This window comes from Drosophila persimilis, unplaced genomic scaffold, assembly GCF_003286085.1.
Source record: "Drosophila persimilis strain 14011-0111.01,24,50 unplaced genomic scaffold, DperRS2 tig00000124-arrow-pilon, whole genome shotgun sequence".
NCBI lineage: Eukaryota > Metazoa > Arthropoda > Insecta > Diptera > Drosophilidae > Drosophila > Drosophila persimilis.
In genome coordinates this window covers 5,215,513-5,232,909 of record NW_020825294.1, presented here as the reverse complement: position 1 = coordinate 5,232,909, position 17,397 = coordinate 5,215,513, and the positions used below count along the sequence as shown (strand labels likewise).

The following is a 17,397-nucleotide window of genomic DNA, read 5'->3' as shown; positions in this document are numbered from 1 at the left end:
GCTGCCGGCTGCTGTTTTGCGCTCTTCCTTTTCCTCTGCTTGTTGTTGCTGTCTTATTGCCAAGGCTTGCTTTACATTTGTTTCGCTGTCGAACGAGCGGAACGACAACCGAAAAGAGACAAAAGAAAGGAGACAAAATTGCTGTAAACAGCGATGCCAGACTCCAAAATATGACCTCATTCCTTTGCACTCACACTCGCACGCACCCGGACAAGGACCCGAACCCCTCCATCGGAATGACTGCGCCTTGTATTACGCATACAACTGAAAGTTTACAGCATTATAAGGGGAGAACGAGAGGGGAGAAGGCTGACAAGGGAATTGCAGTGTTGAAGTTTTGATACCCCTTAGTCCTTCGGTGCAAGGGTGTATGGGCTAAGGGCCTTTTTAAAGAAAGCGATGAAAAGTCTAGTCCCATAAACACCCTGATGTCGGAACATAGAAAATCCATCTATTCCCTCCGAAATGAAGAAACAATTATGTAATCCGCATTCTTAAAGATATGTAACATTATTGTAACCAGAAAAGAGCTAAGAATTATATTATATTATATTTACATCTATCTCTGTATCATTCGGGAGTCCACAGTTTTAAAGATTTGACTCTCGTACTCGACAGACTTGTACAAATAATAATAATCTTCCTATCTACCAACAATTATTCCAAACGGATAATTATGAATGTCTTAAAAGGAGAGTGTTGATTGACAACATTCCGCTTTTTGAATTCTCATAAAAAACTTTTCTAGAAATAATTTCTGAATAGGTGGGTATTTAAAAGTTGGATATGAACTTGTTGTTTACTAGTTTTCCAGCCGGCGCAATGAAATTTCAAGTGGTCAAGGATGGTAGCATTGGGGAGGTACATATATGTGTACATTGGAGGGAGATCCCCGTGGCCTGGGAACACTGCTAGCTTGTGGTCTATTAAAGCGCAGGCTTGGCCAAAAACCACTCCCCATGGCGTGATGGCAGTCAAATTGAAAAATAAAATACAACTCTTTGCGTGCAACCACTGGAAAAGAGCAACAAAAACTAAAACGACACAAAAATGGCTGAAAAGACCGGTAGAAGAATAGCAGAAATTAAAGAAAAAGTGGACCCAGAGCTGACCGCTTTTATTGCGTGCATTGCATGCATCGCCATTTGACGTGCGAATTGCGATTAACCCCACCATTCAAGGGGATTTCTTTCGTATTTGGCCTAGACTCTAAATGGGTATTGGTATTGGTGTTGGGACTGATGAAAGCCCTCAGGGAATTGATCTGGCCATAGAATAGTCGTGCAATTGGATTTGGTATTGAAACAAAAGGCGAGGCAAAACGAGTGCTGCTATCTGTTTCAATTTAGTTTTAGCTAATTGTTTTTTGTTTGTTTTGCAGATGGTATAAACCCTTTAGCATTTAACAGTAAAATTCAGGTACGGCTTTTGTTTGTAGGTATTCAATACCCATCGTAAACCGCAACGCCTTTGTCCGCTTGCAGTTTTCCGAAAAAGTTTCAAGTCTCTTCGATGGTGGCCAGATCGGGAGGATACATCCTGAACACTTTCCACCACATAGGTACCATACCGACTCTGATTGCTGTATCCACTTTTATACGGCCTCTATCTCCCAAGTTAAGAAGTTTTCTAAAGAACCATTTGGAGTGTTTTTGTTGAGCCTCTTCTGCCTCAAGTATAGCTAGTAAATAGTCTTGTTTTCCATATAATTGCCGTCTATTTCTGACAATATGTGTGCCTAAATATAACCAAATTAAAGGTCGCATTTATTTATGGGCTTATAAAAATAGTTTTTCAGTTGGTCAAGTGTCCTAAATACCTAAACGAACAGATACATATGGTATATGGTGTTAGAGACTTAATTATACATTGATACACGTACACGTACCCCTCCATTTCATAGAAAGAGACAACAACAAAAACCACTCATACGTATTCCTACCACACACATTCGTCCTTGGGCATTCACAAATAAAAACTTAATTTTCCCACTTTTTCCACTTAGTCATCCGAAAATTCTTCGTTTTCTCATTCTGTCCACTCGGACTGGGGACTCGGGTCCGAGGAACCAGCCCCTGAAATGGGTTAATGGGTAGGGCTTTTAAAGCGTCACTAGATGTTGCCACTTAATCAAAGGCAGCCCCATCGTACGCCCCCCCCCCCCCCCACACCCGTTTCTTGACAATTTTTGTGACCAGCTAGTAGTGGTGGTCGTCTGACATTTCTTATGCAAGCCCCTTCCCCTTACCCCTAGTGCTACTCCCCTCTGCTGGCGTCCTGTGTGTACACACATTCCCTTTGCTGACGTAATAAAACCATAATAAAAGGCCAAGGCGCGTAACAGGCCCGCATTGTGCCCCTTTCAAGGACAATGGAACGGCACACAGAAGTGTGGAAGCTTGCCCCAAAAATTGAATGCAAAGAAGTGGCAAGAACAGATGAGAGCGCCAGAACAGAGGAGAAGACAAGTCAGGGAGGAAGACCAACGAAGGAGAGGACAGTAGAGACAGAGGTCTCTCCCTTTGGCGACAATTTGGCATCTTTCGCTGGGGCTCTTCCCCTCCATAGAGACACAATTGAAATGGGGCCAAGTTATGAATGCAGCTCTCATCCATTTGGGAATGACATGAGTGGAGAAATACATATAGAAATCTGTTTTCCAAACTGAATATCTGCTGTCTTTCAATCTTGAAATCTTATATGAGAAGAATGAGTCGTTCCTCGTTGCTTCAAGGGATTATAATCGGTTCTAGAAGATTCTGGAAGAGCACTTTTATCTTGTAAAACCTTTCCTTGCCATTTTGCGAGTACAATCTACTACGTTTCTGAGAATGCAGATGCACAAAGGCCCAGCAGGATGCATTTCATTGGAAACCCTCGAGAAGGCAATCTCCTCTAATATTCATCAGCTTCACCGCCGGGCGCAACACAAATTGGTTTATTAATTAATTTCTTGAGCAGGGGCCACAGATTGAAGGTAATTTTAGCATCCTTAACTCCTGCACGCTGTTTACCTCTGCTTTAATGTTGTTTGCACACATTTTGTGATGAAATTTTATTACACACAGCTCATTAGGACTAATGATGCTTGTTGGCCGTCAGCCCTGATTCCAGATCAAGCGACAGAAAAAAGAGAGAGCGAGGGAAAAGCACAGAAGAAAACTTGAGACGAGCTCTAGGATGGGGATGGGGATGGGAATGGGGATGGGAATGGGGTTGGGTATGGGTATGGACTGCGTATAGACAGCTTTCCAACTGCAGTGACGATAATGAAGGGGCTGTGCCATTTGGCCTTGTGTGTGTGTGTGTGTGTGGGTGTGCTACGAAGGATGTTCTCTCATGCTTCTTCCGTGTTTTCGGGCTGGCTGTCTGGTGTGTTGCCTTTGCACTTAATTATATTTGTATGCCCAGACGATGAGAACGACAGCGAGTCATGATGAGGGCGGCATCTCGGAGGCCAAATGGCCAAATTGAACGTGAATATTACTGATTGAATTGGAGACAGCTACTCAGGAGACCCCTCTGGCACTCGAAAGGTTAAAGATTGGATTGGGTTTTCTAAATAACTTACAAATCCAACTTTTTCCCTAGTTTCTAATGGGTTATAGTATTTTTGTGTGGGAGAAAAGCAGAGGGACTTTGCACTTTGGCTAGAAGTAATATCACACAAGTTTTGACGAAGATGTTGCTAGGGGGGAGGGGTACTTAAACGTAGAAACTTGGAGAAACCAAAGAAAAAAGTTTCATTAAGTCGAAAACTTGAAGGCAGTGCAACAGATTCTAGTATGAAAACTTTCAGGAAAAAAAAAAACCGACTTGAATGAAGGCTCGAGGGACTAGTTTATTATCCACCTAAGAGAGATGGTAGATGCAGTAAATAGTACGAGTATTAAGATTGGTCATTTATACGCATCAAGGGAGCTATTAGTTCAAAGTTGTTTCATTTTATTCAATAAATAAAGAAATAGCATGTATATTTCTTTCTTCTATTCTTTCTATAAGACCCTTGATTAGCGTTTTTTTTGTATCTTTCTACAGGGATACATTTATAAAATATGTACAACATATCCCAACATTGTTTCGGGATTATATTGGTAATCATCAGCCAATACATACCAGTAGAGTGATAAAGAAGTGGATTGGAGGCCCTTGATACCCGTGTGATCTGAATATTTTAGAGACCGTATGGGGATAGCTTTTATACTAATCTTGTAGACGCTTCAAACGTAGACGAAATCAAACACACATTTCCAATAGAAAATGCATTTTGATCGGCAGTGTATATAAAAGATGATATCTGGTGTTATAATGCCAAGATTTCTATTCCAAACTATATTAAAAGAACAATCTTATCTTTCACTCATAAATCACTTAACAATTAAAGTATTTCTTACTTTATTTTAGTCGCAAATTTCTTCGAATTGCAGCAGTAAACATTTCTTCTATATATTCTATTTGGATATAGTCTTTAGTAAATCCTCTTCAAAGTGCAGTCTCCGTTTGGTTACTCGAAACCTTGTAAAATAATATACTACATAATGGAACTACTCCTATCAAGCTCTGCTTTTGTGCTTTGAATCCTTCCATTAAAAGTTTCAGCCTGCCCGGCCCCGTCGAAAAGTGTTGCCTACTTACCAGGCGTTGCTCAATTAGTTGCTCCTTTATTTGCCCTGAGTGTCAGCGGGGTCGGTCGTCGTCTGCTGGATTTGGTTTTATTTGTTATGTTGCCACCGTGTTGCATATATACATACATACATCTACCTTATATGTTGCAAAGGGAGAGAGAGAGGGTGGACGAAGAGGACAAACAAGCCAAATGACACGTACCCATAAATCCCCAACGTTTTATTGGTAAAGCGCTAAGCTTTTTGAGCCGCACACACACACACACACACACGCACACACAAAGTGCCATTACAGGTGTGCTGGCTCAGTGTACGTGTGTGTCTGTCATTTGTGTGATTTGTTTTGGCGAGGCAAACACACACGGAGACGGCAGGATATAACGACAAAAAGCAAACGGAAAAATACATAAAAAATGCCAACAAAAATGTACTTTGTTAATTTACGCACAAGTATTTGCATAAATCATAAAAACACCGAAAAACGCCAAACATACAACTGGAAAAATCTACAATAAATACGAATTTCCATAGTCAGAGGAGGGGAGCTATACGATAATATTTTTCTATTATTTTTCAAAGTACTTTGAACTTATTGTTTACTTAAACTTAAATTAAATCCATTTCATTGACAAAAACCACAAAATTGGCCAACGCGCAGCGTGACCAAAGTCTGCGAATGAGTGTCGGACCCCCCGTCAGGCGTGGGGAGCGTGATTCCAAGTGATTCCAACCATAATGACCGCAACGTGGAGCAAATTAGGCAAATGTGTACTCCTCGCAGGGCAGCAATGAAAATGTCAACACGAGCTGGTGGGCTGCATGAATCGGACAGGACCTAGGACCTCATCAGAGTACCACGTACTTTCAGAGGCCCATGCATAGTTCTCAACCTCCAAGCAGAGACTCCATCATGATCATCATCTACCGCCAGCAGACTCACATCAGGACTCCCCTGGTATCCACTCTACAAAGCTATCCCCATCATGCGGTGCTGCAGCCTTGTTAAATATTTAAAATACCATTGGTGGGCGAGTCACGAAAATCCCCCAATGATGAGCCCCCCCCCCTGGACGACAGGTGCCGGCCAATGATAGTTTTATATGTAGTTTTGTTTCAGTTTGGTTTTTTATTTCGTATTTTTGCGCTCTATTTTCCTTTGCGCTTCAGAGAGCCACATACAATTCACTTAACTCTTTAAACAGGGGGCCATAAAATACTAGAAAATATATCAAGCAAAAGAGTTCAAAAAAAAAGGAAAAAAATACCTTTTATTTTTTAAAGCTAGTAAAAATAAAAAACAATGAAATGGAAAAGCATTTTCCCATTATTATTTGCAGTTAAATTTATGCAACGCTTTTCTTTTATAGCATTTTTTATTTTTTGTTATTCTTTTTTCTTTTTTATTGTGTTTTCATTTTTGCGGAAATATTTCTAATTGTTTTCTATACTTCTTTGATATTTATAAATATTTTTGCTTTGGTTTTCATTTATTTGTGGACTTTTTTTTGTTGGCTGCACATTTTATCAAAATATATATATATTTCTGTGTGCACAGAAATTTTACAATCAATTTGCTGCCTAAATTAATATAATTATTGTTGTATTTTCTTGCATTTCCACATTCGTTCTCTTATGCCAGCAATTTTCCAGTCTCATTCACTTAATTTGTCCATCATTTTCTTTATATTATAGCGACATTCTTTGTTTTAGATAGAGTTACATGCAAAGAACCGAGCCCATACATCGGTTCAAGGGCCTACTGCCATCTGGGAAAGTCATTAACTAAATTGAAAAGCATATTAAAAGCTGGCCCGCGGCGGCGGAGGGGGAGGGGGAGGCCGGTGGATCCCACCTGGTTGGAACCGCAATACAATGGGCACCCAACCAAACACGTAGGGGAAAACCAGGATGAGAGTTCGTTGAACCAAAACCAAAAAGGAAAAATGGAAGAAAGAACTAAAAAAATGTCATTGCATGGCAGCCCAGAGACAATGCAAATAGTTGGGGAAAGGGAATCAAGAGTTTGAGGAAGGGAATCCAGAGTTAGAGGAAAGGAATACCGAAACTCCGAGGAAAAGAAAGTCAAGCCAACAATGGGGCAGAACCCCATCGAAACATGTATAGCGCCCAAATACCACCCATTGCTAATGACAACAACCGAAGAAATCAGTGGGCGGAGTGGGAGTGGCAGTGGGCGCTGCCAGTGGGCATGTACGTGTACAAGCAAAACCTGTCTGAACCGACTAGACATCGCACCCAATTTCAGCCAAATCAATCATAATTCGTTTGCATAGAAGGCGGAGATATCAGACGACACACCACACCCACTCAAAAAGGAAACCTGAGAAATTAGCCAAACTTTTTGAATACACTAGGAGAAAATTGCCATGAATTTCTTACAAATAAATATAAATTTAGCGCTTCAAATGCCTTCTTATCGCTTAATTCCTTCTGAAAGTTTCCCAGAAAACATGTTTGTTTGTTTGTTTGTTTGTTTTCCAAGCTGCTTAAAACATTTTCCAGCTCCTGGAATATTTGTATACATTTTTTATATTTATAGAATTTTCCCAGTAATCTGAATAATGATGGTGCGAAAGCCACTTAACCTCTTATTTAAAGCCTCTTAAGTGTTTTTACTTCTCCGAAATTCTCCGAAAACGTTTATATTTTCAGCAATTGAAGGTTTTATGGGATGCTTGATGCCATAGCCTACAAAATGTATGTTGGAACCCTTTCAATCTGTTCTACTTTACAGAAATTTGTACTTAGAAATAGAACTTTCTTTCTAGAAATAAAGTATACGCATGCTATTCGAACCTAAAGCTAAAACTTGTATAGAAATCCAGTCGAAAATATATGGTTTAAAAAATAATTGAAAGAGTAGAAAAACTTTCTTATAAACAGGGAAACTTTTCGAACTCCTGGAAAATGATACACTTTTTTGTGTGGAATTTTCGCCGTTGCATGTCAAAGGCATATTGCAGCAAAGAGAGAAAATGTTTTTTAATTGATGCACAGAAATAACAACTACTACCAGTGGAAAAAACCAACATGAGACCCAACAACAAGTGGTCATGACAACATCGGCAAATGCATTTTTGTGTTGCCAACAAACGCCCCAAAAAGGAACAGAATACTCCCACCCAAATGGAGATCCCCAGGAGCTTGTGTCTCCATAAACAATATCCAGGCGGGCGGAAAAGAATCGAAATGAAAACTCGAGGGCGTTGCCTGGATCCCAGGACCCCTGTTCTGGTTCTGTTCGAGGGGTGGGGCGTTGCATGTACATGACACGAACATGCAATTAAAGTGGAATATTTTTATAGCCATATAACACATACAGATACCAGGAATATATCCAATATATGTACATGAAAATATTTTACTTTAAAATTTGCTGAAATTACTCTACAGACAACTGAACGTGAAGGAAAAAGAAAAACCATACAGGAGGTAACTCTTTCAGTTCCAAGGACTTCAGAGTTCAGAGAGCATTCGCATGGACAGCTCTCCCATGGCTATGGGTCTCCTGAAGTGTGGCTGGATGACCACAGGGCAGACAGCTGTCGGTTGGGCCGGACGTATGGCTAAAGGCAGAAAGAGCAGCGCTCTACAGAAAGGCACAGCCAAAAGAAAATCCGAGAAAAAAGCCTTTTCGTTACTTTTTCCTCAGAGGAAAGTAATGCAGAGGTGAGAGCAGGCAGGAGATACATTTGTAGTTTTGTTTGTTTCAAAGTGAAATTCATTTACTCTACATGGAAGTGCACATTTAAAAGGAAAGTTTAAAGGAAAATTAAAAGTATTGTCAAGAATGTAAAATATCCTATTAAAAGATGTGTTTTAATGCCTATACAGCATAAGCAACATAGGAAATAAATGCATGAATGAAGGAGTATAATGGATGAACATATGTATGTACCTCAAAATTAAAGAATAGTCATCATAGCCTCAACCATCTACAGCATACACACGCATATAAGGATACTATTTTCACTGTCGGATACACATAATGAACCCTGGAAGAATGTGCGTGTGTCTACTGGTGGCAGGTGCAGCTCCAAATGTTAATGCCAAGTGCCATCAAATTAAACATTTTCCCTACACTCCATACACACAAACACCAAGCACCACCAAGCACTCTTCTTACGCACACACATGGAAAATGTAGCATACATCAGAGAGAGGAAACAGCTCCCTCAAAAGTATGCAGCATGTTTTTTGTCGTTCTACGGAAATGAGCAGAAGAAAAGGCGGGGAAAAGTGGGGGGAAATGCAGAGGAAAACCCAAAGAAGGAAAATGTATGTTGCCCCAGCTGTCAGTGCAGTGAAGTCTGCATTGAAAATCCATTTATAGTTGTTGCATTATGTTATTTTCAGTCATTTAGCAGGCGTCTCTCTGTCTGTCTGACTGTCTCTCTGCATGTCTGAATACCACTGCAAAAGTGCATGTCAAACGAAGGCTCAATGACACTGTCTTTCAAGCTCTTTTCCTCTAGCCTTTCCCTATAAATTTGTTTCGGTTTCTCCCCATCTCATTTGCAATCCAAAAATAGCTTTTGTATATGTCAACCACATTTGTACTTGGATTCCACTTGATTTTCTTTCTGGGGCTTTCAGACCATCGCATTAATAATGAATTAATTAAGTGTCCAATTATTTGTTGGCCTCATTTCGCATGTGACAGTCTGACCGGTTTAATTATTTAGCCAGAAGTAACAGTGTGGCCGAAATTCAAAAAAGAGTGGGGACGACAATTCATAAAGGAAAAATAAAGAACTGAATTATTTAAAGCAGACAAATGTTTTGGGGAAAGTTCTAAGGGAAACAGGGTTCGACAGAAAACTTTCGAGGAAAGCGCTTTGTGATGACTGTACTTAGGATTGGCAGAAATGTCTCTTCGGTAAAGGGGACTCGAGCCTCGACAAAAACCTTTCGACTTTTTACACTTAAAATGTATCTGAACATTGCTACGCAAATTATTCTTCGTCTACTCGTACCGGCGGCAGGCAGACGGCTGTAAAAGAGTGCAAGAGAGTGCAAAAACAAAATACATTTTAAATGATGAACGACTATATTAGTACTACAATTTGAACGTATAACTGTTCTTAAAGACTAAACGTTTTTTTTACAAATATATGCGGAAATATTGAAAGATTTAATACGAGTAGTGAAGAAACGACTTTAATAGTCTAGAGTCTGTAGAAAATCATAATGAATAAAACATTTTAACTTAAACATTTTGTGTAACTATAATTTTTTACAATAAATAAAACACTTTGAATGCAATTTTACAACGAAAAAATTTTCGAATAGTCTATTTAAATTCAAAGATTGTGGATTACTTCCATGTGAGTAAGGAGCAAAACCCAAACTAAACCAAAAATAAAAGCGCATTTCCTTTATCCTCTTTCCTTTTTCTTTAAAGTTAAAAAGTTTTTGGTAAACTTTTGGAGAATCACAATAGAAGTTTTCTTTCGAACAAAAGTTTACAGCAGATATGCTCTGAGTTGGTTTTACTTTAAGAGCATAGAAATTGAATTTAACCAAAAGATTGTTTAGGAATTGAAAGATGAATGAATTGAGCTAATGTGAATTGGATTGTAATCAAGTAAATTGAATGCAAATGAAATGTGAGGCACATGTGCCAAAAGAAGTGAATGGTAGAGCAAGTTAATGATCTTAACAACAATTTCTCAATGTTCTTCAAATTTATGAAGTTAATAATGATTCCATGGTACTTTTTGTGGTGTATAGCCCTCCAAAAGTACAAACTTAAAGAGTTAAAAGTCACTCAATTAAAAAAAAACTATTTACAATTCAAAATCTGAATGATGAAGGATAAGAAAATTGATTTGGAATGACTGTTAAACAGACAGAAAGAAGGAGAAAGGGAAAAGAAACTAATCACACTCTGAGTGAAGCTAACTGCCACACCGGCCACACCTTGAACGTCGAACACCTCCTCTGCAGCCATTTCCTGTACTCAATTCTCGCGCTAACAAACCAGCCATCCATCCATCCATCCGTCTCACATCACATCACACCATGCCGCACCATTACTCGTGCCACATCACATCCCACACACACACACACTTACCTCCCACAGTGTGTGTTAGCCAGTTAAAAATGGACTTTCCATTTGGCTTTCTGCCTCGACTGTCAGTTTCAATAACATGAGAGCCGACACGGAGGACTGTCTGGAAATAGGAGGACCAGACGGAGTCCTCCTGATGTGCGTCCTCGTTATGGCAAGCACTAGTCAAAGCAAACCCTGATATCTATCCAACCATTCGTTAAACTTTTGCCCTGAATGACAGCTGAAGGAATAGAAACAGGAGTGCTCAATCCCCGCGATTCAATCTCACATTTGACGCATTTCCTTGCTGTACTTCTATCTGTTTTTTTCGACTTGTATTTCATTAATTATTCAGTTTTTTCAGCATATTTAATGGGGCGCTCTCGCCCCCTCTCCCTGTCTGTGAGTCAGTCATCAAAATTAGGTTTAGAGCCATGATGGACAGGGCATGGGGCAACCTTCTACCTCGCACTCGAACTCGTGCTCGTATCTGTTGTATCTCTCGGGTCTATTGTCGAGTTTTGTCACTGCATTTGAATTTAAATCGAATGAAAACATTTGCGTAACAATTTGGCAACATGCAGCAGCATCAGCATCAGCAGTCTGCTTCCCTTGGGGCGAGGCATGCCCCGAATGGTGGAATGGTTTTGCCTCTCCGTTGTACGGATGATGCCAGGATATACGAGTGGATATACAGATACAGATACTCGCGTACTCGTATACGTACATCCGTACAATACGTAATCACCCCAACGCCTTTGCTTATAAATTTTGTGGAAAATGAAAATCAATATCAGTGGGGAGCTGCTGGCTGCTCCCCTCTTGTGACCTGCCTGCTCACAACAGACGACACGACCCCTTGGCTGCATTTGCAGCACATGCTGTTGCATATTTTATAAATTCAACTGCAAAGTCATTCAATGAAGACAAAGGATAAGCGAACATTGTTAGGGATAGACATGTAGTAAGTAGGTGCTAGAGAGTGGGGATAATGCTGTTAGTGACAAACGATGTGGCAGCACTGCTCAAACGGAAATCCAAGGGAAAACAACCTTTGATTTTAGGCAACACGGACACAGGATTGTCCAAAGGAGGTTAGGAACGTCCTAACTTCAATAAGGAATAACCATCCTTAGTGGAGAATAAAACAAAGAAATTCAAGCCAAAATACAGCCCAACGTAAAATTCCAAGGTGAAATTCCATTCAAGAGTAAACCACGTTTCCATAGCTTCCTTGAGGCCGAGACCGAGAAAGGACCCACAAACTAAAATTATTTTCGATTAGCGCTCGAGGGGCCGGGCCAGGACTTCTAATAATTTAGATATGCATTCAATAAACTCAAACAAAGAATATGCCAAGAGCCGCAACATCCTATGCAAAAAAGGTAATTAAGTTTCGGGCCATGAAACCACATCGCATCCACTGGCAATTTCCTGCCACTCCGCCGGTGGGGGAGGCCTTAATTGATTTCAATTGGTTATGACTTTGGATACTTATTTGCAGATTAATTGATTTCCTGGATCCACCGAAAGCCAAGGGGACGTCGACTATGGCTATGACTATGACTATGACTATCATCTAAAGGACTTAACAGAAACCATTCGAGGAACTGTTTAACACCACAGCACACTCCTTTGTCATTTGGGTGCCCCTTGCATCTCATTTAAGTGCTGCTAGAGTTGGAGCTGATGCTTTGGAGCGAACTATTGGACGATGTCTTCCTGAGGGTCTCGCCTGCCAGGCTGCATAGGTTCTGGACGAGCACCGAGGATGAGGACATCGACGAACGGTTGGCGAGTGGGGACGAACATTTGGCCGGATTGGAATTAGAGCTGAGTGCTAGACTGCTGTGTGGGTGGTGCCGCAGCGGTATCGGCGATGTCGGATTGGAGAGGCCGGATTCATGGATGGGCGACAGTGTGGGCGATCGAGTGCGCATGAAATGCTTCCTCCGTTGCCTTCGATAGACGTTCCCCAGGCTATGGGGCATCTGTCGACTGTTGGGTGTCAAGTGTTGCTGCTGCTGCTGTTGCGGCGGCGGATGATGATGATTACTGCTGACAAATCCCAGGGACTCGGCAAGTTCTGCCAACTCCTGACTGGCCTGCGGCATCTTGCGTCGCGTGGGTGGCGGCAATGCCGGTGGCAGGGTGAGTGTATAGGTTGTCACACTATCATCTCGGATCACGGATGTCGGCAACAGCATCAGCTCCTTCTTGGAGCCACTTGAGGGACTGCTGGTGCTCACCGATTCGCTGCTGCTCTCTGCGGAGCTCCGACTCGGCGAACTGCCGGGTGGCGTTGTTGTTGGCGTCGTGGAGGCGACGTAGCCACGTCCTGCCGCCTGCAGTTGCAACGGACGTATCTGATTCTGTTTGATGGTGCCCCCGCCATGATGCTGATGATGCTCCTTGGCCGCCACGCCGTGGGCTCCTCCTCCATGATGGCGACATCGGGGCCTTCTATAGCGTCCCAGGAGGCGCAGCATGTGCCGCAATCGAGAGCTGCGCGGCGGCGTCGTTGTCGTTGTCTTCACAGGCAGTTCCACCTCCGGATGATCCATGCCCCCATTCAGAGTTCGTATAAATTGTATTGGCAGCTCTTGGGCATTCAGCTTGGCCGCCGCTTCCGCATTCTCGCGCTCTCTGAAGGTCAGAGCCGCCAGGAGATCATTGGGTACATCGGGACTGTCCGGGACACTGGCACAGCAGTTCCATTTCCTGCGCCAGCGCTGATGCTTGGAGATGTTCCCTGCCGCCCCATTAGCCGATGCGGAGGAAAAACCCGCTTGACTGGACAGAGTCCTCGTGCTGCTGCTTCCCCCCGCACTGCTGGGTGCGCCTGCTGCTGCTCCTTCGCGTCGCAGGCGAAAGGTGCAGAGTGTGCACTGTTCCGTGTACTGCAGATACGTGGCTGGACGCTGGGGTCGTAGCTCTCCAGAGATCAGTGAGCCCTTGGCCACACTCACGCGACGCTGCAGGGAGCTGGCCGCAAAACTGGAGCAACAATGGAAGCTGCTCAGAGAGTCCTGCAGAGGAGGATGGTGACTGGTGGCGCTGGTCCGCTCCTCCAGCAGGGAGCACAGGTAGATGGCCTGCCGTGACTGATGGAACTCCCTGGAGCTGGCACAGCAATGCATCCGCATCGATTGCTCCGTTTGTCCCGCGCAGAGAGCCGCCTCCTGTTGCTGCTGCTGGTTGGGATGTGGCGCCTTGGAGAAACAGTAGAGCTGCTGACCACCTGGCATCGTTTTGGACGGATTGTGGGGCTCTGGGAGGGTTGCTGAGAAGTGAACTGTTCCATTTTTGCCCACTCCCACGGCTGTACCCTGCTCCAGCAGCTGTTTGGCTTTGGCTTCCTGCGCCTGACGATGATTCCTTATGTACTCGTAGGTCGTGAGCCCCAAAAACGAGATGTAGATGTGGAAAAAGCACAGGTGGAGAAGTAATCCTGCACTCACGGCTGCCAAGAGTCCCAGGACTCCCAGGAGCAGCAGGAATATAGTTTCATTCACGCCTATTCCCCCCACTACGGGTGTGATGGTCTGATTCGTGGTCATATTGATGCCTGGCTGGGATGTGGCAGATGCCTCAATCAAAGCCGTGAAATTCTCCAAGAGTGTGGGCAAGGTGGAAATGGTGGAAATGGTTATGTTCTCCATTTGCTCATCCATCTGTTGGGGTTCTTCGTCGTCGGGTGGCTGCTCCAGCAGCATCATGGTCCCATTACCAAGGCTTAGAGTGAGATTTATGTAGTCCCCGGGCTCCATTTGGTGTCCGGCATCCGGATCGCTGGTGGAACGACACCAGTAGAAGCTCAGCCACTCCGGTTGGATGTAGTAGAAGGCGATTTGGGCAATCACCGCGGCCACAATCACCAGTGTGGCCACCACCGCACTGACGACGCACATCAGGAAGGCCACATAGTTCCTCGATCCGATGCAATGATTCAACCACTTGCAGTGATGGTCGAACTTTCCCACACACTTGTTGCACACCGAACAGTGCTTGGTGCGGCTCGAGGAGGTGCGTATGTTGCACAAATGACACCGTCCGTTCTCAATCACGTGTCCGTGCTTGGTGCGATCAAACTCCGGGACAATGCGATCGTTGCGATGCACTCGCCGCAGCTCCTTGTCCGCCGGATCCGTCAGCAGGGCCGTCAAATGTGAGGCAATGTGCACGAGATACAGCCCAGTGATGAGCCCATATAGCGGACCCTGTAGCGGTGCATGAAATGCTGGGATCAACACCCAATAGCTGGCCAAACCGAAGAGCAGCAGGACCAACCATCCAAACAGTTGCAACGGATGCAATGGCAACTGCAGTCCATGGAGGCGTCTACCACGTCGATGCTGCACGTCCGCAATGTTATTCTGGTAGCTCACCAGCTGGGACAATCGGCACAGGGAGTACCCTCTATTGCTCGTATGGGTTTGGGCACTGTTTGCTTTGGGCGACTGGTGGTGGGGCACCTCCACAGATTGTGGCCCAACTGAGTGTATGGGCGGATCTCTGGCAGACGATTGCTTCAGTGCTTCTCCGTTGCTGGCTTCCGCGAGGCTGGCAGTACTGATGGTTATTATGTGATCCTCCGTCCTAACACCGTTTGCTCCACCGATTGAACCTCCTAGCGCCGGTCCAATGTTTCCCGTCGCTTTGGACATTTTGTTGATGGCACCCACGTTGATGATGATGAGTATGAAAATGATGAATGGATGATGAATAGGGATCGTCGGCAATGGAACATTACAGTTGGATGCACTTGGCCACGCCCACAACGATTGGTGCAGATCCAAAAAATGTTCTTTTTTTTGTAGATTTTGTCGTTTTTTTTCAGTGTCCGTTAATTTATGGAATCCTTTTTTTCCGCAGAATCCGTTGTTCAAAATCTGCTTTTGTTGTTTTTAATATTCTCCTTTTTTTTTGGTTTGCTCTTCGTTGTTCCTATCTCTCTTTCTAGCAGAGTCCGTTGTTTTATTTCTCTTTCTCTCAGAGTCCGTTGTTGTCGTCCGCTGTTGCTATCTTTCTTCCACTCAGTGACGGCTGTTTCTCTCTCTTTCTCAGACTCCGTTTTGTTTTCCCTTTTGTTCTGATGTTTCTTCAAATTATGCTTCACTTGTTGTTGTTTTCGCCAAACGGTTATTGTTGTTTTTTTTGCCGACTCTCTGTTGTTTTTGTATTTTTTTTGTTATTGGAAATTGTGAATGGATGGCGCCCTTAACGGTGCATACGTGAGCGTATTTAGCGGGTTGTGAGTTGTGGGAGGGGGGGGTGGTGGTTACACAGGGAGCAGTGGTTTGTCGCCACCCCCGTTTGTACGGGACTCCTGCTCTATGATTTCTTTCGGCCCTTTTCGCTTTTGCGTTTTGCTATTTGTTTGGCTCCCACTCACACACACACAATCGCGCGCGCACATATAGAAACACACACACCCACGGACACTGTCGCACGCACACACGCAAAAACGGGTGCCGCGCGTCACACAACAACAGCGTTCTTTCCGTTTATACCGTTCAACGGAACGTCTACAGAGATGCAGTGGAGCCGCTACAAAGAACCGACTTCGGCAATGGACGCGAGACAATTGAGCGCCAGCAACGCCAAAGCTTGAGCGAAAGTCTCGCTCTCTCTTCTCTCGCCGCCAGCTTTCACAATTGAAAGCGGCTTCTCTGTTAAAACGGGGGGGTAGCAGCCCAGGGAAAATTACTTAAAGGTAGAGCATTACCAGAGATATCTCTTTTTCGAAGAGGATTTATTCGCATGATTTTCATGTATGAACGTTTTTGAAATTATCCAAAGCTGTTCTCTGTTATTGTTTCCAACAATCGTTCAATGTTCTGAAACAATTCAAGAATTTTTTCAAAGCACTGCAATTTGAATTTTGAAACGTTTTAGACCGGGATTTTCTAAAATTTCGTAATTAATTCGTAGCACCTTTCATGAGACTACCTATACTTGTCTCACCTTTTATTAATAGACCCTGGGTGTTAGTAGCCAACAGAGGAGCGTAAGCCAAAGAGAGCAACAGCAAACGCTATCCCAGCTACAGCTGTCCGAAGTTTTGCCGGTAGTCGTATTCGGTTTTCGGCTAAAAAAGTTACAAGGAAAGAGATGGGGAATAGTTGTCCCAGCGCTCACTGGGTGGGTGGGGCGTGTTGGTGTGGGGGTGGCTCGGAATGGTGATGCTTTGTGGCTGTTTTGAGGGGATGGTGCGTAGAGATATGAGCGTGATCTCTTTAAAGTTATGTTTTCTGATGTTATTTAAATCGTTACAGAATAGCAGACATCTACCTAACTTTTCATCACCATTTAGGCCCCAAAGCTATGAGATGGCTTCTTCTAAGGGCTTAATTTTCAAAGAAGATTATACGGCATTAAATCTTCCTAGGATAGACGCACTGTGAAGTGCCAATTAATGGCGATTTGTATACATTTAGGTTTCAAATATCAATAACCCCGATAATCTCATCGACAATCATCCTGCGTGGGTGGCAGGTGCACTTCCTGACCTTGGGGACGAAAGACCCTGCTCAAATCGGAATACTTGTAATCATTAGCTCGTTAAGCCCCATGCTCACGCTCTCATCTCTAGCAGCTCTTATCGTTACAGGAAGCCACTATTATATAACGGTAAATGGGACACCGACAGGCCCACTAGAGATTGGCACGCACCTTTCGGTATGTCTTTTAGAT

At 43.5% G+C, this 17,397-nt stretch overlaps 2 protein-coding genes across 2 annotated transcripts in view; both read right to left on the bottom strand.

Moving 5' to 3' along the window:
* LOC6593607 (tRNA-dihydrouridine(16/17) synthase [NAD(P)(+)]-like) overlaps positions 1 to 17,397 on the bottom strand; it is a 29,080-nt gene that overhangs the window by 7,405 nt on the left and 4,278 nt on the right. The window lies entirely within an intron of this gene.
* LOC6593608 lies at positions 11,620 to 15,857 on the bottom strand. The gene has a single exon (XM_002018627.2). The coding sequence runs from the start codon at positions 15,366 to 15,368 to the stop codon at positions 12,366 to 12,368; it is 3,003 nt and encodes a 1,000-aa protein (XP_002018663.1). The 5' UTR covers positions 15,369 to 15,857; the 3' UTR covers positions 11,620 to 12,365.